Source organism: Scylla paramamosain, chromosome 32 (assembly GCF_035594125.1).
Source record: "Scylla paramamosain isolate STU-SP2022 chromosome 32, ASM3559412v1, whole genome shotgun sequence".
NCBI lineage: Eukaryota > Metazoa > Arthropoda > Malacostraca > Decapoda > Portunidae > Scylla > Scylla paramamosain.
In genome coordinates, this window is record NC_087182.1 from 2,010,082 (window position 1) to 2,033,350 (window position 23,269).

The 23,269-nt window shown below is 41.4% G+C and overlaps 1 protein-coding gene across 9 annotated transcripts in view; it reads left to right on the plus strand.

Annotated features, from left to right (window-relative positions):
• LOC135089012 (espin-like) overlaps nucleotides 1–23,269 on the plus strand; it is a 112,121-nt gene that overhangs the window by 71,953 nt on the left and 16,899 nt on the right. For all 9 annotated transcript variants that reach the window (XM_063984147.1, XM_063984139.1, XM_063984141.1 and 6 more), the window contains 3 exons: nucleotides 4,681–4,863; nucleotides 7,579–7,701; nucleotides 8,393–9,041. In XM_063984147.1, coding sequence (XP_063840217.1) covers nucleotides 4,681–4,863; nucleotides 7,579–7,701; nucleotides 8,393–9,041 — 955 coding nt within the window. The remainder of the gene's footprint in view (nucleotides 1–4,680; nucleotides 4,864–7,578; nucleotides 7,702–8,392; nucleotides 9,042–23,269) is intronic.

Consider the following 23,269-nt stretch of genomic DNA (forward strand, 5'->3'; position numbering starts at 1 on the left):
AGCGTCTTCACTCATCACTTCCCCATCTTTTTTGCAGCTTCCACAGCCTTCATCCATCTCAAAACCTTCTTTTTTTCTATACTTTCCATGTGTTTTTCTCTCATTCTCCCTGTCTGTGTGTGTGTCCGTGTGTGTGTGTGTGAACATTCTTCCTTCCCTTCCCCATCTCCCACCCTTCTCCCTTCCTCCCTCTCCTCCCTAAATTCCTGCTTATCTCCGTGTCTCCTCCCCTCGTGGTGCGTGGGAGGAAGAGAGATAGAGGGGGAGAGAAAAAGAGAGAGACAGGGTTGGTTTTCACTCTCACCCTTCTCTTTTTTTTTTATCTTTTTTCTCCCCTTCGTTCCGGCCTGTGGTTGTTTTGTATTGGGTGTCCAGGTGGCGCTGTATGACTGGATGTTTTTCTGTCTCCCTCTCTCTTTTTCTATGTATGCAAGTTGAGGGTGACTCGTGTATTTTGCCGTGAATAGATCGATGGGTTTAGCAGCAGATGGGTCCATGGATTTAGGAAAGATGGGTCGATGAATAGATAGTGAGGTAGATAAGTAGAGATTGAGTGGTAAAGGGAAGTAGTGATAGATAGATACACAGATAACATAGATAGATAGATGAATTCATGAATAGAGGCATTTTTGGTCAGATAGATAGATAGATAGACAGATAGAATAGTATAATGATAGATATGTACAGTACCAGCTTGACTAACAAAACAGATGATGTATGTATAGGAAAATATAAACAGTGAAACATGAACGACGAACAGAAACAAAAAAAAAAAAAATACAGATAAAGAAGCGCATACAAATATTTCCTTACATGTGAAATAGAGTGGCACAAAACATACATACATACATACATACATACATACATACATACATACACACATACATACATAGCCTTGACACTGTTCATGAGAGAGAGAGAGAGAAAGTAAACATATATTCTCTCTACGCGGAAGTCAAAAACTACTGATGAGAGAGAGAGAGAGAGAGAGAGAGAGAGAGAGAAAGAGAGACGCTGTTTCTGGAGATGAGCAGCAGCGAGAAGGAAAAAGAAGGATCTAGAAAAGAAAAACTGGAAACTTGTCTGATATACAGGATTTCTCTCTCTCTCTCTCTCTCTCTCTCTCTCTCTCTCTCTCTCTCTCTCTCTCTCTCTCTCTCTCTCTCTCTCTCTCTCTCTCTCTCTCTCTTCGAAAATCGCTTAAATCAAAACGAAAAATGGCCAAAAAATGCAAAAAATTATAGGATCCAAAAAATTTAGGAATAAGATCCACAATTATCACTTTCCCAGTATTTTATTTGATTAACTTACCTTACCTTACTTAACTTGACCTTACCTTGTCTTACCTAACCTCTCCTTACTTTACTGTACCTCATCTTACCTTTCTTTACCTCACCTGACCTTACATTACCTTAACTAGCCTTATCCAATTCTACCCTACCTAACCTAACCTAACCTAACCTTACCTAACCTAACCTTACCTAACCTTACTTAACCTAACCTAACTTTACCTTACCTTAACTTATCTTATCTGTCGTTACTCACCTGTCCGTGGAATGAGTCACGCACGCACGGACATCACTCACCACTGGCGTTTCCACTAGAGCCTCGTACTGTCATTAATGAGTCTTGTGGTTTTTTGGCACCCTCAGGAATTTCCGCTGTGAGGACTCCCTGGAAACTAACTTGGGGCATTTCCGGAACCTTCGCTCACTAGACTCATTAGATTCCACTCTCGCTGCCCAAAGGTAAATAAGAGGTAGAGAAATCCACACTCACCTGCTGCACATTATTGGCCAAATGAGGTGGATTAGCCTGTCTCGTTTGCACTGAAATTTATTGGGCTTTCGATGTCTAAGTGAATGTAAGAATCTGGGTGATAATTGTTGTACTTGTTGTCAAGATCGTAAAGATTCTTGTGTTCACGTTGGAGTCGTTTAGTTGGTATTGGTTCAATGAAAGCTTTGCGGAAGGTATATCTATATTTTTTTTTTTTTTTTTTTATAGTTCATTCTTACACGTGTAGGTTGTCAAGCTACTTCTCTTTATATATCTGAGTTATTTTGCTGCGACTGGTTCAATGAAGACTTTCCAGAAACTATTACATTTTTTTACTACATGCATGAATGACAGCGCGAACTTTATTCTTGAACCTTACGCAAAGAGCAAATACTTGTTTATCATCATTATATCTCTAAATTACGAGGCGGCTTTATACTCTCACACTAGTTTTTTTTTTTTTTCTGACGAAGATGACAAGCAAAAGGTGCAATATTTACATTGAGTCCGTGTGGGGGTCGCTTCACTTCAAAAAGAGAAAATGGCAACACCTCAGATTAGAAAGAGTAAGCAAGCACCAGCGAACCAGTTTCATACCAACACCTGGAGAGCGAGGAGAGTCTGTGCAATGAGGAATACACTTGGATAATATTGACATTGACAGTGAAGTATAATAGTGATTGAAGGACTGAGAGGAGACTGGCGTGCGCTCAAGTAAGTAGAGATTTTAAACGCGAAAAGCTTTGGATGTAGATTAATTGTTATGTTGGTTGTGGTTGGAAATATAAAGAGATGTAGATTAAGTGTTGTTTTTGTTGATTGGTTTGAAAAGATTATGGAAAATTACAGGAAATTATACATGCAGCTCAGTTTGATGGGAATTACTTGCTTAGCGTACACCGAAGTAATAGCTTTTGAACGCGCAAAGTTGAGGATATACATTAATTATTGATGATTGTGGTTTGAAAAGGTTATGAGAAACACGAAAAGTTGAAAAAGCACATTCATTACTGTTTTATTATGGCTTGAAAAATGCAATGATAAATTATACTTGTACTCGTGGTTAAATTTGACGAAAATTGCTTGCCATATATGAAACTGAGTGGAAAACGATAATATAAAACCTAACTACAGAATTTGTAATGTCTTATACTTGCCAAAATAAGGTTAAGAGCGATAGCTTGATCTATACATAAGGTCACAAAGAAGCACAGATGTCCACAAAGACCTCATTAGCAGAAAATCAACCCTTCAGTACCTACCACCAATGAAACTATTATTTTTGTAGCTGTACTTTAATTATATAACACTCAGGGAATTAATAATCTTCAGCATCAAGTGGACACTGAAACGATAACCCCTGCGTGACGTGAGAAGGAACGAAAGAAAACGCAAAACTAACACCACATTTTACTTCCCTTAAGGTCAGCCAAGTCAGGGGCATCACGTGACCTTAGAGACGAAGGGCATCAGCAGGAAATCCTCTAATCATTGACATTCTTTCCTGTTTTCCTCCTGTCTCCCTTGCTTCCTCTCGTCCTCCTCCTGCTCTTTCCCTTCCCACGCTTTCCATCTGTCTCTCTCCTCTCTCCTTCTTTGTGCGTCTAAAAAGAGAGACAAAAGAGAACGTACATATATGAAATCGTACATAAGTTGCAGGAACAACATTCTGCCATTGGATTTATTAATATTGAAATTTTTGTAACGTTTAATCATGGGAAGTTCCGTTGTTATTTTGCTTTTTCTTTTTTTTTTTTTTCTGTACATCTCAACCACAGCCTCCCATGTTTCTGACCACCTGCTTCCGCTCTCTCTCTCTCTCTCTTTCCCTCTCCCTCTCTCTCACGCTCCGTCCGTTCCTCCTCTCCCCTCCCTTACCTGCCCTTTCATTTCCCCCACCCTTCCCCTTCTCTCTCTCTCTTTCTCTCTGTCTCTCTCTCTCTCTACACACCTGCGTGCATGACGGAAGGAAGCAGAAAATGTCAATATATTTCTCTCTACCATGACCACTCTCCACTGTTCCTCTTTCCCTCCCTCCGCTAATTTCCCTCAATCCTTCCTTTGTTCCCAGTGACTCATGACTCACAGCCTCCCCGAACCCACACTGCATCGCTGGACAGTCTCGGGAAAGCGGGAAGTCATGTTTGTGCCCAAGGGGAAGCATTTAGCACGAGCCTCGCATCACGACTTGTTTGTTTATCTTTATGGGCCTCCCGAGTGACTTGCTACCGCGATTCTTCTCTGGTTCTCTCGTTGGTTCTGTGACGGGTTCCCTGGTTCCTTGCTCCTTCGTTCGGTTGCTTGTTTGGTTAGTTGGATACCTGGGTGGTTAGTTGATGCCCTGGATGGATGGTTGAATGGTTGGATGACTCATTTAATTGGTTTCCTGGCTGGCTGGATGGATGGATGGCTGACTGAATGACTGACTGACTAGTTGGCTGGGTGGCTGATTGACTGACTGGATGGTAGGCTGGATGGATGGATGTCTGAGTGGTCGGCTGTCTAGATGGCTGGCTGGATGGCTGGCTAGTTCGGTGAATGGTTGACTGGCTGGTTGGTTGTCTGGATGTCTGGATGTCTGGCTGGCTGTCTGTGTAGCTCCCTGACTGGTAACTTAGCAGCTAACAGGTATAATGACTTGAGCAAGCTTAGGTGTGATGGTTGGCTGCTTATCCGAGACCTCAAGTGACCATTTCTATTTTCCTTCCCTCATTAGGTTTATTTACACAGATGGATTATATTGACCACCAACACAAACCTTCTCTTTCTACCCCTAACTTTCCACCACCACCACCACCACCACCACCACCACTACCCCATTTCACACCGACACACGAAAACTTACATAACTTACCTTTCTTTACCCTTTACCTGTGAACTTAAGGCCGCTCCCTCCCCCAGGTGACCGAGCAAGGCGTGGACGTGGGGCTTAGAGACGAGGACGGCGCCACGCCCCTCCACTTCGCAGCCTCCCGCGGCCACACCGACACAGTTCGCTGGCTCCTTCGTCACGGCGCCGCCATCGTACTCGACAAGTTTGGAAAGAGTCCCATAAACGACGCTGCAGATAACGACCACATGGAGGTAAGAGAGAGAGAGAGAGAGAGAGAGAGAGAGAGAGAGAGAGAGAGAGAGAGAGAGAGAGAGATGATGGTGATGATGATGATGATGGTAATGATATATCTGTAAACAGGAGAAAAGGTGAGGCAGGAAGTGACTGTAGAGAGTATAGTCGTTAATGAAAGGAGATAGAGGAGTGAGACGGCAGAATGCAAGAGAAAAGGCGCACTATGAATGGAGGTGTACAGGAGAACAACAGGATGGAAATTAGTAGTAAAATATATAGTAACTTAACGGTGCTGCATTGTTGTTGTTGTTGTTGTTCTTCTTCTTCTTCTTCAAATGCCACGAGAAGTTATAGTTACATTTCCACTAATATAAAACTGGGCAAAAAATTACTATAACATAAATTTTCTTCTACTAGTGGAGATATACTGGCTGTCACAGAGCAAATAGTCCCATTGTGTCGAGAAAAGGAGGGATTACTTAGCTAGAATATAAAACTAGGCGAAAAATTAATACCAGTGGAGATGTTGGCTGTCATAGAACAAATACATAGAAAAATAAAGTACCAAGAGACATTACCTATGAACACTGCCTTAATATTCCGCCTGAACCCTTGCATTCGAAATCGTCTGGTTATCGAAGACGTAGAGAAGCACTTTCACATCTCCCTCTTCCGTTTCTGTCTGTTAATGGAAACTAACATCAGGTCTGAGAAGAAAGAAAGCCTGCCACAGCCACTCGTCACCTTAACTCTTTCAATACCCAACAATCTTCCCCATAATCACGTCCAGTCTTTCATACACTTATTTTTCTAAAGTCCAAATATTTACGTTGCCTTGAGGAGCTAAGATTGACTTCCTCTCCTCTTGTTATGTGTCCATGTATCAAAGCAAACAATTTTAACACAACTGTGAATGCTGTCAGATTTATCAGACAACTCCTCGGCCAGTGAAGGGAATAACGGGCTACGTTTGTGTCAGCTGTGTGTCTTTTTAGCCCAGTGTTAATTTTACTTCAGAAATTCCTTCGGCAAAGCCATCTACCACTTGACAAACCAGCCCTGTTTTCTTCCCCGGCACAGATTCACCAATAGCAAGTAAAATATTTAATTTATCATAGTCCAGCATCAGTAGTCACGACTCCAGCTCTGGGACAAGTTACTACGGTCACCAAATTAACGGTTCTTGCCACCTGTGACTGTGTGCCCACCATACGGCTGCTCACACGTGTCACTGTTCCCCTTGTAGCTCATACGATGCCTACCAGTACCTGCGTCACACTTCAGAATGTTCAGTACTGGCTATGTGTTACTGTTTATCCCCGTTGTCGGTGTTATTATTCAGCGTGTGGCCCGTATCATGGCTTCTAGTACCTGCGTCACGCTTCAGAATGCTCAGTACAGGTGTCTTATTTGTTACTGTTCATTCCCGTTGTTGTCAGAATACATGCAGTTGCTCTTTTGTTTATCTATGTGCTTTTATCGCTCGTCGGGAATTCAGTTGCGGCATTACGAATCATTTACGTAAACTCAGCTGTGTGTTCCGTCACGCTCGCCGCTCTGCTCACTTGCTTTTACTCTCCAGACGGTGGTGCAGCTCATTCTCGCCGTGATTCTGTAAAAGTGGTTATTTTTGCGCCACTAGGGAATAATTTCTCTGAGCAGGTGATTCAGGTAACTCAGTATGTGTATTAGCGTGTGATTTTATGTGATATTATGATTCTTTTAGTGATAGTGTGTGATAATCTTCCTTTTTTTTTAGTCCTTTGTTGTATTGTGGAGCTCCAGTTAAAAAGAATTTCAATTTCTCTGTATTCTACAACGAACTGACAATGAAGTTATCTATCTATCCATCTATCTATCTATCTATTTATCTATCTATCTATCTATATCAAGTACAGCTTACTAGACACACAAGGAAGGAAAGCGTTACATGGAATTGATCCTTTTGTTGATGATTAATGTTGTAAACTTGATCGTGTACAGAAAAATACTGATAAAAGTCCCTTAACGTTGCTATTATTATTGTTATTATCGCTGGAGACTTCATCGTGTGCATAAAGTAGTTATCTAAACCCTACCAGTATTCTTACCTCCTTTGGTCAATGTGTGTATTGGTGCCACAAAGATTTACCCATTTTCTTTTAGCATAAGGGAGGGAGACCAAAGCAAAAAAATAATAATAATAAATTCAGAGGAAGAAAATCCACTATTTGTTTATCCAGGAAAAGATTAAAAGAAGATCAACAAAAGATGAATATAAAGAAAGGAAAGGCAAAAAAAAGACAAAATAAGGAAAGGCAAAGAAAAGATGAAGAGAAAATACCAAAGAAGAGCCAATGTAGGTTTTGAGGCGCCTTGAAACTCCTCTCTTTAAGGTCAAGTCTTTGAAAGATAGAAGTACAAACTCAAGGAAAGAGTTCAAGTGTCTATTTTAATTCAGACACAGGATTCCAGATTCTGTGTTGAGAGTTTAGAGTCTTTACTGGCCCCTTGGCACTCAGGTAGAGATTTCCAAAGTCTATAGTGAGAGTTCCAGAGTCTATAGTGAGAGTTCTAGAGTATATACTGATAATTCTAGTCTATATTGCTCACTTGGCACTCAGGCACAGGATTTTAGAGTCTATACCGAGAGCTCCACAGTCTATACTAAGAGTTCTAATCTATACTGTAGATTCCAGAGTCTGTACTGAGAGTTCCGGCGTCTATACTGATCCCTTGGCACTCTCCCACAGGCACTACAGCTCCTGGTGCAGCACGGCGCCACGCCAGACTACGCCACTGACTCAGATTCTGCGGACTCCGGCTCCCACCACCACCGTTGTTCCTGCCACCAGGGGCTGTGCGGCGCCAGCAAGGTGAGGACACCAGGTCGACTAGAGCAGCAGGTTGACTAGGCTAGCAGGTTGACTAGGCCAGCGGGTTGACTAGGCCAGCGGGTTGACTAGGCCAGCGGGTTGACTAGGGCACCAGGTTGACTAGGGCAGCAATTTGACCCAGAGAGCCCCAGTCGTGTTTGTTTTGTTGAAGTGGAATGTTATTTTTATCACACATATTACTTCTAATAGTGTCTCTGGGCTTCCTTCCTGCTGGTCTAGTCATTTTGTTTGGCAGACTGGTTTCGAAAGTCATCCTCCTGTTTATAACTACTAGGTGTTTTGTTTAGTTTGTCATTTATTACTGTACAGGTTTCATTGTAATTTACTTTATTCTATTGATGTTTTTTTCTTTTCTTGTTGCTTATTCATAACTAGATACTTCTTATCATATTCATTAACTAATCCAAAAGTCGTTGTACTCCTTCCCTACATTTTCTTCCATCGTGCGTAATAAGAGCCATACCTAAGCGGCATTCACGCATACACTCTCCCTCAACCAATAAAAAAAGCACACTATCAGCAGCCAGCAGCCACACCAGCTTTCTTTTCCATGTAATTAATTCCGCAAACATTCCCTCCCTGCCAGACAGACATTCGCTCAGCCACCACCACCACCATCACCACTACCACCTGCTCTACGGCCTCGCATTTCTCTTGTTCCCCTTCACAGGACTCGGAATGCTCCACCAGCGGCTCGGAATCCTGCAACTCCTCCTGTGAGAGCGACTGTCACTTGTCAGGCCACAGCTCAGACTCCGGCGTGCACCAGGAGCCTTTTTACCTCCACCCCCCAAGCACTGCCACGCCCCCAGAGCCCCCCAGTGGCCAGGAGCAAGGGAAGCAAAAGGAGAAGAGCAGTTTCTTCCTCAACCCTCTCAATGACCTAAAAGAAGCCTCAGAGAAGTATAACAAAAGCAAAACCGAGGCTGGAAAGGACGGGGAAAAGAAGTCGAAAAAGCCGTTCTTCCTTCACAAGCCGGAAGCTGTGTCTTACCACCGCGTCCAGGAGCTGTTCGTGGGTAAGAGTTCCAAGAGTGAAGGGAAAGGAAAGAAGAGCAAGGGCGCGAAAGAAAACGGAGCCAAGGACGCCAAGAAAAACGGGAAGGTCGAGCAAGAACAGGAACTCGCAGTGATCGAGAGTGCGAGTCAAGGCACTGGAGAAAACGGGAAGACGCACACGGGAGAGAAGAAAGGAAGGGTAGACTATGAGGGGAGGAAGCTACCCAAGATCCCAAGCGCCTCTTCGTCGCCATCGTTCCCCTCCTCCTCCTCTCCCTCACACTCCTCGTCTTCTCGAGCCATACACTCCACGATGAAAGGTAAGCTATGATAGTTTTCTTGTATCTTTATCTGTCTTTCTACCTTCTTTCTTTTTCTTTTCTTCTTGCTCATTTTCTCGCAGGATTTTTCTATCCGGTAACTTCTTCAGGTATGTATTCTGTATTTTCCCTATTGTTTATTATGTACGTGTATGTAGTAACGCTTGATGTTCTGATGCAGTCTGAGCTTGAAATTTGCTTTAGTTTCCCATTGCAAGACGTTTTCATTGGTTTGACGCAGCCATTTTCTAGTTTGATTTTATGGGATACTAAAGGATTCCAAGCGTCGACAACTTGTGAGATCTTTAGTTAACTTCCGAAAACAACACATAACTTTCCAGTCACCCATGATTACGACACCATCTCTTCTGTCTTATCACACCGTCACCATCATCACCATACCTTGTCCCTTATCAATATTTCACTCTCATTCCACTCCTCATTATCATCCTGTCGCTCACCCATGCAAGGAAAATCTCACCAACACGCAATCTAAACACGTATCTCTGACGGAAAGGAGGAAGCCTATATAAAGAACATGAAAGGATAGGAACATAAGAAAATAAGGGAAGCTGCAAGAAGCCATCAGGCCTACACGTGGCAGTCCATGTATGAAACGCGTGGCTGTTCCTGTATCACTTTTTTCTTTATCATTATTAGTACTTAAAACATCACCACCATCACCATCGTCATTGTTCTCACCTTCATCTTTATTATATTTACCTTTGTGACCTCCATCTGATAATTAGGGAAAGATAGAAGGAATAGTTGGTGGTTAAGATAGACAGTATCTTTGCAGTAGCCAGAGTGAAAGTGTTTATGTATGAGATATATGAAGGTAGGTCAGGGAACAGGTGTGCAGAGTAAGCTTCCCAGAAAGATGAAGATAAGATGAATACCGTATCATTGTAGCAGCCAGAATGCATGTGTTTATGTACTAAATATGAAGGTAAACCAGAGAACAGGTGTGAAGACTAGAATTTACCAGAAAGCTCCTATTACTTGCACATTGTTCTGGCTCCATTCACAAGACGAAGCAGTTTCTCGTCTATCACTTAATATCTACCCACGCCCCCTATGATATATCTACGAGGGAGGGACGGAATGTACGGACGGAGGAGGAGGCGAGGAGAGGGCGTTGTGAAGCTATAAATTGTGGCTAAGGTATCTTTTGTCTTTCACTCGCATCACTGTCATTACCGCAGCACTTTGTCGCAGTCTCCCCTGTCATCTCGCGTGGAAGACCGTTTTCTGTCGTGATCTGACCTAAAAACCTACGAAAGCCGAAAATTGGAGCTTGGTGACATTGTTTGATGGTTTTGTTTCACGTGTAGTTTCACTTTTAACTCAAGAAGAAAAGCGTGTTATTATTTATTATTATTATTATTATTATTATTATTATTATTATTATTATTATAAGGCAAAGGAGAAATCAACGAGATATCCATTTTAGTTTCTGAGGTGTGTTGGTACTCCTTCCTTGAAACAGAATTATGTGAAGGTGGATAGGAAGTGTCTCTTAGTAAAGCATCTGAACACTTCCTAGTATATTGACATGTTTTCAGTCAGCAGCACTCAGTAAAAGTAACAGAAAGACTTGCTGGCATTTTCATCGTGTTAGTTCAGTTTCAATATTCACGAATTCACTTTCTGAATTTTTGAACTTGGTGAATCAGTTAATTTCAACCCGATTTTGATTACATTTGAAGCTAAGAAGCAGAACCAAAACTCATATATTCTTCTTGTTCCTGCTTAGTGTCAATATTTGTGAAGGCTTTTGACTATTAAACTTAAAGAACACTTATCAGTCACTGCTTACATATGATTCTGATTAACAGTCGTTCAAAATGAGAGAGAGAGAGAGAGAGAGAGAGAGAGAGAGAGAGAGAGAGAGAGAGAGAGAGAGAGAGAGAGAGAGAGAGAGAGAGAGAGGGTCAAAACACAGACATGACTCCATTTTCTATTCACTGTCAGCATTCGTGAAGGGTTGTGCCTCTAGTTGACGTTTAGTAGCCTGGACTTCACGGCTGCGTGGTTGTGATGGAGGTGGTGGGTGGTGGGGGGACCGGAGCGTGGCCAGGTGAGGCGGGACCATCTGGCGCACCTGGCCGCGGGCTGTGCTGCTCTGGGCCTTACGTAGCGGCGCCTCAGGGTTCCCGTACGTTATGCCGTCCTGTGTGTTACTGAGGCAATTGTCGAGCTGTGGCGGGTTTGATGCACTGGTGGAATTGTTTACTGGACACGAAAATGATAGGCTGCGACTCCCGTACGCAGTGGAAAACAATCGTGCAGCGTAGAATACTGTCGTACTTAGTATAAAAACAATCGTACTTAAAAAAATAACAATTATGCAACGTAAAATATTGCAATACCTCCTACAAAAACCATCGTACACCATAGAACACTCGTACGCACTAAATAACAATCGTACTCTGTAAAATACCGTCGTACCTACTACAGAAACAATTGTACATCATTACAAAACTCTCGTACGCAGTAGATAATTATCCTACACCATAGAACATTCTCGTACATCACATACTATCAATCGTACCCCTTGAAATAATATCGTACGTACTATAGAGTGAATACAAGTCCCTAAATTGCGTTATTTCGTATCAAATGTATTAATGTAAATCTAAGTATGAAAAAAATGAGTCTCCTTGTGTTTCATAGTGAATGATAATGCTAATTATACTCGTATGTATTGAAATTATTACGTTCGTTTACTTATATATTATTTATGAGTTTTGTAAATACTACGCTAACCGCATCACACACACACACACACACACACACACACACACACACACACACACACACACACACACACACACACAGAGAGAGAGAGAGAGAGAGAGAGAGAGAGAGAGAGAGAGAGAGAGATTTACTATCGAAGATTACGGATAAAGGGAAAATTCTTATAGTGACAGAGAAAGTTAAGAGAGGAAGGTTTCTAATGGCAAAGAGGAAAGAAAAGCGATACAGAGAGAGAGAGAGAGAGAGAGAGAGAGAGAGAGAGAGAGAGAGAGAGACCGCTTTCATGGCGACTAAAACTACAAATCAAAGACAACAACAACGACAACAACAACAACAACAACAACAACAACAACAACAAACTTTTCCCGCACGCACGACCTGACGCACAAGAGTAGTAAGCAAAAATAAATATGTAAATAAAATACATAGATAAATAAAAAATAAATAAATAAAGTAAGAAAAATAAGAAAAAAATAACTACATTGAATTAAAAGTACACGAGGGAGGAATTTCCAGCATCCCGTTATCACATCCCCTCAACATCCTTCTATTACATTCAGAAATAAAAAGATAAATAAATAAATAAACCTGAACTGTCCTGCCGTGAGAAAGAAATAATTATAAGCATGCAAATTATGAGTATCAGTAATTACATCGACAATCATTATTACGATCATTAGCATTATTAGCAGTATTTACCTGGAGCAAGTCACGTGACCTACATTTCATGCGTCTGAGTACCAAGGTGACTCGCTGCGGAGGAGGAGGAGGAGGAGGAAGAGGAGAAAGGGGAGGAGGGACTTACTAGCGAGGGGAAAGAGAGAAGGGGGGGGGCAGGTGGGAAGACGATGTAGTAGAACGGGAAAGAAGGAGAAAGAGAGGAAGGAGGGGGAGGAGAGGGGGCCGAGTGACAGCTGGAAGAGGAGGAGGAGGAGGAGAAACACCAGTACTCCTTCTGCTCTCTCATTATCGTGCGGTCACTGGACGCAGAAATCCTGTAGCGATGTTTATTTGTTTGAGTAGTGCTGGTGGTGGTAGTGGTAGTGCTGGTAGTGCTGGTGCTTGTAGTGGTAATGGTGGTGGTTCTTCTGAAGGCAAATACTTATAGTTTTGTTAATCTATACGAGTGTGCCATAAAAAGAATTGCTAGACAAACTGGGATAGAAAACGCAGCGTGGTTCCCGTGAATATTGTAATAACACGCCATTGTAAGAGGATTTTGTGAATTTGAGCAAGTTTGCCTGAAAGATTTGGCAGAACAATGTGGAGGAAGAAAACGAAAGAAACGAGTCGATCAATGGAATTCACGCGAGACAATTGAAGATAAACCTGACAAAAAAAAAAAAAAATCAAACAATCACGTGTTCGAGTGCTCATTGTAACAGTGCAATGAGGAGTAATAGAATGACGAACAGTGACGAAAAGAAAAGAAAAAAAGAACTGAAATGGAATGAAAAGATGAATTACTTTATACGACAAGACAAAAGACGAAATACCACACCAAAAAACTAACCTAATTTAATCTGACCTAATCTAACCATAAGCCTAACCTAACCAAGAAAGTATTGTAGTGTGTGATTCCAGGGCAGTTATCATATATTGTGAGACGCTTAGGAAATTAGACAAGCAAAGGAAGAAGTTGCCATGTATTAATTATCACGCGGAAAAAAGATATTCCCAGGATAGAAAGCGAAGGAGGAAGTGTGTGTGTGTGTGTGTGTGTGTGTGTGTGTGCGTAGCCATACAATTAAACCATCTACCTGTCAGCCATTTCACCTCACCAATATCAAAACAGATAATCAAATACAACAAACCAATATTTTTTTACAACACCACTACCATTACTCCCTAAAACGTTCACATACCTTGACTCGTAATAACAAGTGACAAAAAACAAAAAAGCCAAGAAACACATCATGCATTCTATCTCCAATTTCCGCTGGAGAGAAGTGAGGTATTTTCACTTACTCCTGGATATGGTGACGCGAAGACAATAGCTGTGAATTCCTGTCTCGTGCTCACCTGTCTCCCAGTGTGGGAAGGGGTGGGGGTGGGTGGTGGAGCGTCAGGGCTGTAAAGGAAAGCGGAGATGCCTGCCGTCTGGTTGGCGTTGGAAAGCTGCGTTGTAAAAGGAAGATAAAAATGCAATGCGGTGATTTAACTTTTTTTTTTCTTTTCGTGTTGTTTTTCTTTATCTTTGTTGTTTTTTTCTTGGTTTTGCGTTTCTTTTCTTCTTTCTTTCTTTTTCTTTTCGCTAATGGGAAGGTGAAAAAGCAACGCGGCAATTTTTCTTTTTTTTTATTTTGTGTCTTTCCGTTATTTTTCGTATCCTTATCTTAGTTTTACGTTTCTTTTCTTCTTTCCCCTATTCGTTAACGGGGAAGGTGAAAATGCAACGCTATGACAAGATTTTTTTTCTGTTTTCACACTTTATCTAATCTTTTCTTTACTTTCTTTCTCTCATCCTTTCCTATCTATCATTTTCTTTGCCTCACGCTTCCTCTCCCCATCCTTCCGCTGATCAGCTGGGGAAGAAGGATCCGCGTGGCTTCCTGCTCCTGATGGGGGTATTGTTGCTGGGTTTTCTGAGGCATGATTGGATTTACTTACGCACAGGTCCTCTCTTATCGCGCAGAACCCATTAAGAGCTACATTCTTTAAGCCTTAGGTGAAAGAGAGAAGCACAATATGAATTAATGATGTGGTTTTGTTATTTATTTATTTATCTTTTTTTTGTGGTGATGTAACTCCATTTGTTATTTTGTTTATAGATTTTTTTGCATTTATTGAGTTTATATAAGGACTGAGAATGACTGGAAACCTTTAATTCTTTCATAACAACAACTAACAACACCGAAGGCATCTAATTTCCAAGGCCACAAATATGATTATCAGGATTTTCAAGGGTATTTCTCCTATTAGTAATGAAGAAATCTTGTTGATCTGTCACTAGAGCCATAGAAACACCTTAAAAAATCCGTGTCACTTCAACTAGAGCCTTTTAAAAGTGGCTAAGGTGGGAAGTATTTTAGACTATGATGTATAGCATTGTTAATTCAGGATCAATTTTTTTTTAAACACACTGTATGATATTGTATACGTGTCACACTCCCTTTTATTTACAACTTTACACCTTTACCTGGTCGTCCCCTGAGTCAATGCGTAATTTCTCTTTGTTCTTTGCTTCACCTTTTCCCTTTCCTTAGTTCCCATTAACTTCTTTTTTCTTCTTTTTTTTTTTCTTCAGTAATTGACTTAATACTTCTGGCATTAAGTGGTGAGGTATTTTTTTTCCTTTTGTTTTCTTCTTTTTTTCCTCCGCAGTTTTGTTTAGTGAGTTTACAGTGTGGTACTTTTATTGCCAGAGAGAGAGAGAGAGAGAGAGAGAGAGAGAGAGAGAGATTTTCTTCTCCCTTCGGTAATCTGGTTGCAACTAAATTTCTACTAGATTCCACCCATTACAGTCTCTCTCTCTCTCTCTCTCTCTCTCTCTCTCTCTCTCTCTCTCTCTCTCTCTCTCCTGGTACTAACAAGTCTAGTCATCGCTCCAGGAAGACTGAGAAAACAATACAAATCTGATTTAAAAACTTGGTGACGTAAGAAGCAATTGTTTGGGTTCATTGAGGGAATATCAGAGGCGGAAGTCTGTATATTCAGAGTGAGTGAGGGAGGCAGGCAGCCGAGCGGGGAGGAAGTGAAAGACGGAGATGGGGAAGGAAGGAAGGGGGGGAAGGGGGAGAGGGAGAGAATGAAGGCGTATTATTAGCAGGAAAGGGTGTGGTTGGTTTGTTGGTTGACTGGTTGGTTGGTCGGGGTGTGGTGCGGTCCGGTTTAGTTAAAGTGAATATTTATTGTTGGTTGGTTTTGTAAGGGACCTTGATTGGTGTTTCTGTTCTCTCTCTCTCTCTCTCTCTCTCTCTCTCTCTCTCTCTCTCTCTCTCTCTCTCTCTCTCTCTCTCTCTCTCTCTCTCTCTCTCTCTCTCTTCCTTCCTAATCTCTAGTTATTTATTTCTTTATTTTTAGTGGTTTCTTTAAATGAGCGTTTATTTCTGATGACGAGGTTCTCTTCCTCAAAACTCTTCTTCAGTTTTTACAATATTTTTTTTCTTTTTTTCTTTTCTTGATGGCTTTATTAAAAGAGCATTTATCTCTTCAAAACAAAGCTCAGTTGATGTTCCTTTAATTCCGCCTTTTCTCAACTCCTCTTCAAGCTGACCAACAATTACTGTTCCCTCTTTCTCTACGATGATCTAGGAGAGAAATTGACTCCTAATGTTTTGTACGACGAAGATTCACTGATACTCTTTCATTTCTCTCCTTTCTCAATACAGTTCATGGATCCGAACAGCAATTATCTGCCTATCATTTCCCCCCCCCCTCCCCTTCTTTCGTGCGAGACAAATTAACTTCTAGTCTAGGAAAGAAACTGACTCCTAGTATTTTGTAACACGAAGAACCACTGATGCTCTTATTTCTCCCCTTTCTCATTACGGTCCATCGATCTGAACAACAATTATCTACCAAACACCTTTTTTTTTCCCTCCCTCTTTCGTACGAGACAAATTAACTTCTACCCTTTCCCAATACGGTCCACAAAATCTAACAGCAATTACCTAACATTCCCCCCTCTATCATTCGAGACAAAACTGACTCCAGACAAATCTCACTTTCTCGTTTCCCCATTTAAGTTTATTAGAGAGATACGAACACCTCTTGACGCAACAGTTTAGTTGTTCACTCCCTTCACGAGTCACGAGGCAAGACCAGTAATGTGTTAATAGCGTTTGAGAGGCGTGCCGCGAGTGGTGTTGACTCTTAAATGGCCGAAAAGGAGGCTGAGTGCATTGGTGTGTATTGGGAAGCAGTGGTAAGGGACGGGTAGGGATGAAGGGCGTGGAGGTAATGCGGGTTATGGTGTTGTTAGTGGGGGTGATATGATGTGGGGCACGTGTCAGTGGTTGGGGTGGTGGGGGTGGCGATAATGTCACGTCGGGGTCGTGTGCATACGGGCGTGACCTTGTATTTAGGACAGCCTCGGAGAAAGTGAGGTGGTGGAGCACTAAGGAGGGTAAAGGAAGAACAAGCAGTAGTTGACTTGTTGGTCTTTCGCATTTGTTTGTGACACTGTGTAAAATCAATTGTAAGAGATGGAAAAGGGAAATGAAGAGAAGAGAAGAGAAGGAAGAAGAGATAGATAGACAGATAGACAGATACACAGACAGACAGACAGATAGACGGACATTCTTTTCACCAATCAATTGTAAGAGACAGAGAAGATAAGGAAACAGAGCACAACAAAACAGAAAAAAAATAGGAGAAGAGATAGACAGACAGACATAAAAACAATCTCTTCGCCCATATAATCTGACTAATATATCTAGAGGTAATTACATCAAAATTTCCCAGCCATTGAAAACCAAGCCATTAACTAAATACATAAAAACAATGACGGTCAGACAGCCAGGCGGGGGGGGGGGTGTAATCGTAAAGTAATTAATATCTTACTTTCGATTCCATTAACGCCATCTGTAGGGAATTACAAGAGAAAACTGCATTTATGGTTGCTTTTCACTTACTTTCTGTCATATATTCGACCTTAATTACCTCAGGAACCAAACGAATATTACTAGTATTAAAATAATTTGGTACATTTTTTTTTTTTAACATAACTTAGTGTGTGTATTTCTGTATTTGTATATATAATGTTCTTGGTTAAGTGTAGCTATGATATAAGTACGTCTAACTTAAGTAAAGCCGTTAAAGTGTTATGTTTGCATTCCTGTTACCTGTGTGTGTGTGTGTGTGTATGTGTGTGTGTGTGTGTGTGTGCTTAGTTTCTCGTCATGAATATTCCATAACATTGAGGAGTTGAGTGTTTTCATGTCAAACATCAGGTTTTCGAGACAAAAAATAGCACCTTTGCATAATTCATGAGGGCGTAATGACGGTGGTTCTGCTCAGTACAAGTTACCAATATGTTGAAGCACAAAGGCGCACAGTATTTTGCTGGGAAATGTTACCCTGAGACGCTCTGATGGTCACGTTTTTTCTTGAAGTGGAGAGAGAGATTAAGACTTTGAAGAAAACTAGCGTGATTTCCGTATTTTCAACCCTCTGACTGCTCTGCTCTCTTAGACTTAATGTAATAGTATGGTAGAAGCATAGTGGTAATTCTGAAAGATGCCACTGTCAGCACACGAGAGAAGGGTAGTTAGAGCTCTTAATTGCCCGTAGTTTTATTTCTGTGGGTTAAAATTGTGTATGGTTACTCGGTTAAAATAAATTGTCTGTGGTTGGTCAGATAAAATAAGTTTAAAGAGTTACAATGAGATTAATACACGTTTTCTTCCGATAAATTCCACCCCACACTTAACAAATTTCAAAAAAAATCAAGAGAAGACAAAAAAAAAAAAAAATTGAAGAGTGTGCAGAAGTGCCTCTTGAAAATTTCTTCCCTTAGTGATTTTCATAATATTTCAACAGCAGTGAGATTAATGCACGTTTTCTCTTTCCATGAATTCCACGCCACTCTGAACAAAACAAACTAAGGGGAGACTTCCAAAAAATGAAGAGTATGTTAAAGGGGTATAGCATTTTCTTCCCGGTCAAGGTAGCGAGTGTTGATCCTTTGGCTTAGAGGATGCAGCGGCACGTGTGTTTGTGTGGGAGAGACTTGTTGTTGGCAGTGAGGTTATGTAAACACTTACTCCCGTGCGTCATGCTGTTGTGTGGGAATGGAATACAATTTTAATCGTTACTTGTTTCTGTTTCGTTCGGTTTTTTGTTTTTTTGGATTTTTTTTCATAGGATTTGTTTATGAATAGTGGTAATGTATGTAAATCCCATGAAATTATGCCTCGGAAGGTTGAGATAGAGTAAGAATAAGGGAAATTTTAAGATAGTGACATAAAAGGAACGCAACTTAATCATTAACCTGTGTCCCTCACGAAAATAAGAAAAAAGAAAACTTGATTCAGAAAAAATAGAAACAAACTAGACGAAAAAAATAAATAAAAACAAATATGCCTGATTTCCCCACAAACTATGATTCAGGAAAAATGGAAAAGAAAAAAAGAAATATAAATGATTTTTCCCAAACTATAATTCAGGAAATTAGAAAAGAAAAAGACACAAATAATCCTAATTTTCCCCACAAACTATGATTTAGAAAAAAATAGAAAAGAAAAAGACACAAATATACCTGATTTCCCCCACAAACTATGCATCCCTTGAGGTTCACCAGCGCGTCACCAGATGGCCTGCGGTTCATTAGACTCGCCCGCCAGTGATGTCACCCTCGGCGCCGCGCTCATGGAGTTACGCTCACAAACCTCTAAACTTCGCTTCGATCCCACGACAAGCTGACAATTCGCACGATCCTTCCTTTTCTTGTGTTAATGTAAAGGAGCTCCCGAGTTTGGCAGCGCGTTTTCTCTTTTCTTTCTCCAGTTCACGGTATATGACCCTGACTTTGTGGCGTCGTGGAACTACAAATCAATCAATTAGTCAGTCTATCTATTTGTCTGTCTGCTTACCTGTCCTTCTCTCGATCTATCCATCTATTTATCAGTCTTTCAATACGTAACTTCACATTTCTCGTCATTCAGATGGCAGGGCTTTTTAAAATATTTCCATCATCATTAGTATTCAAAGCTTTCGTCTGCTTTCATCTATCAATCTATCTACTTTCCAATGCACAACCTCATATTTTTCGTCTTTCAAAATGTCACTGAATACTTTCTTTATCAGTATTCCTGCCATTCGTCGCTTTCCATCTATCTATCTATCTATCCATCTATCTATCTATCTATCTATCTATCTATCTATCTGTCTGTCTGTCTTCCAATGTATAACCTCTCATTTCTCGTCTTTCAAAATGTCACTCAATACTTTTCTTCATCAGTATTCCCGCCACTCGTCGCCTTCCGTCTCGCTGATCAGAGTCACACGTCCCTGTTTTTCACGCTCATGCTCCTCAGCTAGAGTGCTGCTGTCCACTGCCACGCCTCACAACACAAGGCGCTCTTATGCATTTCAATTAATACTTTACACGAATCGTAGATCTTGTCATCGTTTGAATATCTTGGTTAAAAAAATAATTGCAACTGCTCTATTTTTTTCTCTAACGCGATTAATAGTTTGTGGAAGTTGAACATTTAATTAGTTACTTTTTAAGCATCATAACTTATTTTTACTATTCGGATATGTAGGTCAAACTATTATCTTTTATTTACTATTATTTCTTTCACTATTGAATGTTTTGTGATAGTTAAGCATTTCACTAGTCTAAATTTTATAAACATTAGAACTCATTTTACTATTTGGGTATCTAGATAAAAACTGATTTCTTGCCTTTCATATATATATATATTTTTTTTTGCCGTTATTTCTATTTCTTTCTTTCTCTTACCATCGTACGCCTCGAGCAGTTATCGTACACGTGCATCCGGATCTTCCCTGACAGTGAGTTCCATACCCTACTTCTACTCTTCCTTTCCCAAGCTTCTTTGCACTCTCGCACACAAGCATAATAATGATTTCCTTCCCATTTTTATCGAGCACGGAGCTGAACAATAGGCAGCGTGGATTGTTCTTATCATGCTTTCTCCCGATGGAAAGCTCAGCGCAGGCAACACGAGCTAAGAGTGAAGGGGAGGAAGGAAGGAAGTGTCCATACAAACAACAGGAAGTAGGGACTGTCGGAGTGAAAACAACAGGTAATGGGAACACACGCAACAGGTAACTAACAACAGTGGGGAAAAAAAATATATAAAGGAAAGAACGAAAAAGAGGCATAATCTGCGTCTCATTAAGTCTCCCATACATTTTTTTTTTCCCTCTTTAACAATCTCTTCTCGAAATTCTGGTACTGAATTCCGGTGAGAAGAGAAGAGGCGTTAAGTTCGAAATTAGATACCAGACGCAGGAGATAGAAAGTAAAGATGGGATTTGCTGGTCAGACAAAAGGTAGAGTCATCACCGAGCTGTCACAGGACGAAGAAATCCGAAGTGATGGAAAATGAACGGAGAGAAAGTGTAGAGAAAGAACTGATGTATGGAGGCTGAGAGGGAGATAGAGAGAGGGGGGACAAGGGAGGGAGGAGTGAGAGAAAACCGTACTCTAAAAAAAATTATAATCAACCTAAAAATAAACGAAGAATGGAAAGAAACAAAGACTGAATTGAGAAACTATCCATTGCTTCGTACTTATTGAAAAACAAAGCACAATTCTTAGATAGACAATTACTGTACATGAGACTTGAATAATCGACGTGGGAACTCATGTATGGAGGGGAAGAAGGGGAGGGGCAGCTCTCCAAGTCGTGAGGGAGGGAGGGAAGTGGGAGGGAGCGTTGAGGCGTGGAGGGGTTGGTGGTGGTTGGGGAGAGGTATTGGGGGTAGTGGTGATGGTGGTCCGTCACTCCGCCACTGCCAGACGCTTTCTCCACCCCCGCGGCGGACAGACGGAGGCGGCAGTGTGTTGACAGTCGTTCAAGTGTGTGTTTGCTTTGGTGTGCGTCGCCCCCCCCCACCCGCGTCCCCCTCCCTGCGTGTGTTTGTTTGTTTATGCTCCAAGGTGTCGATTAGTGATGCAAATTTACTCGGTTTTTCATCATTCGTTTTGTTTCTTTTGTTTTTTTGTTTTCTCCCACTCTTTTATCAACGTGTGGTGCCTTTGATGTCCTCGTAATGCCTCTGTGACACACATTCCCCTCAAAGACGAACGAAATTACTGAAAAATAAGAAAAACAGGAATATCACCGAACAAGACGTGAATTCACCTACCCTCCCTAAAAAAAAAAGACGCTCTTAAAACTTGCACATCACTGAAAAATTTAAACGAGGCACATCACGAGGCAAAACACGAACCATTTAATCTATGCATGTGACGAAGCAGTGAGGGAAATTAACACACTGGAAACATGAAAGCCTCCGCTATGCTTTACGGACATCACCTGGCGGGCTTAAGATACTAACGGCCCCAGCGGAGACCAGAGGGACCAGAGGGACTCCCGAGTGTCGCAAACCTCAAATGTCTTTAAAGCGACTAATGTTAAACGTGACTCATGTGGATCTAAAGCGCCGTTAACTGATACCATTGTCTTGTCGCCGCTAAAGATCACGTGTTTGAGTCAGGGAAGCTTGCAGCAAGAGATCGTTCATTGTGTATCTTGTTCTGTCTCTTATTGACGTATTAAAGACTCGCAATTAGGAATGATTTGTTGAGATGTGTGTTAGGTTAGCGGTGTGGTGGTGTTCAGGTGTAATTGAGTTAGCGGTGCGGTGTTACAGTGCTCGTGGTGTTGTGGTGAGGTGTGGGGGAAAAAAATGTGCTGAAAATGTTTGTTTGTATGGGGTTGTAATGGAGAGGTGAAGGTTTGACATTGTGATGATATAAGTGACGTAATGCTGCATTGTGTGTGCATGTGTGTGTGTGTCAGTGTCCTTGTCTATCTATCTGCCCATCTCTCAGCACATCCGCTTTCCCGTTTCTCTGTCTACATCGATGTTGTCATGCATACGTACACTCCATAACTACAGCCTGCACCAAAATAATGACACACGGAGGAACAAAAACATTCTGACACCGACTGTATGTACATGTAAGAGCAGGCGCATAACTAACATCAAGACTCAAACGTGCAGGAACTCAAAACCAAGCTTGTCTTTACCTTCCTCACCACGCCATTAACACCGCGACCTCCACCCACTCAACCTTACCCTCACTAACACACAAACACAAACATTTCTCACTCCCTCCCTTCCCTTAACCCACAGAACCTTACCCGCATTAACACACGAACATTCCTAACCTACACCATTCCCTTAACCAACAGACCCACTAACAGAAGCATTCCTAACCCACTCCCTTCTACTCACCACGCTATAACGCATCTTCTAACTAAACCTCACCCACACTAACACACTAACACATTCCTCACCCACTCAGCGTTACTCACTAACTGCCACCGCTCGCACTCACCCGTCCATCCACCCACACCCACACACACACACACACACACCTGCTTCCGTCCTCACCCAACACCTGGCACATGATGTTACCTGCCATCCGCTGGTCTTGTACTTACCTGGTGATGATCAAAGGTGCTCGCTTCTCACCTGGCTTGAAATTACGGGTTTATTATTCTGCTTCTCTCTATAAATTCGAAGCTGAGTAAAATTTTGGAGATGAAAAGACGAAAAGATACAGCACATCGTTTTAATGCAATGGAAAGGCGGTATAGGAGTCTGAGTATTAATAGTCATTTTTTTTTTATGTGTTTTGGAAGTTGTTGTTATAGCTAATGTGGTTTCATTTTGCTTGCGTGACGGTCAGCAGCTGTGTTTGTTACGTGGTGTATATGTAGGAGGAAAACTGTGTGTGTCCGTAACGTAACAGGTGTTTGTGTGTGTGTGTGTGTGTGTGTGTGTGTGTGTGTGTGTGTGTGTGTGTGTGTGTGTGTGTG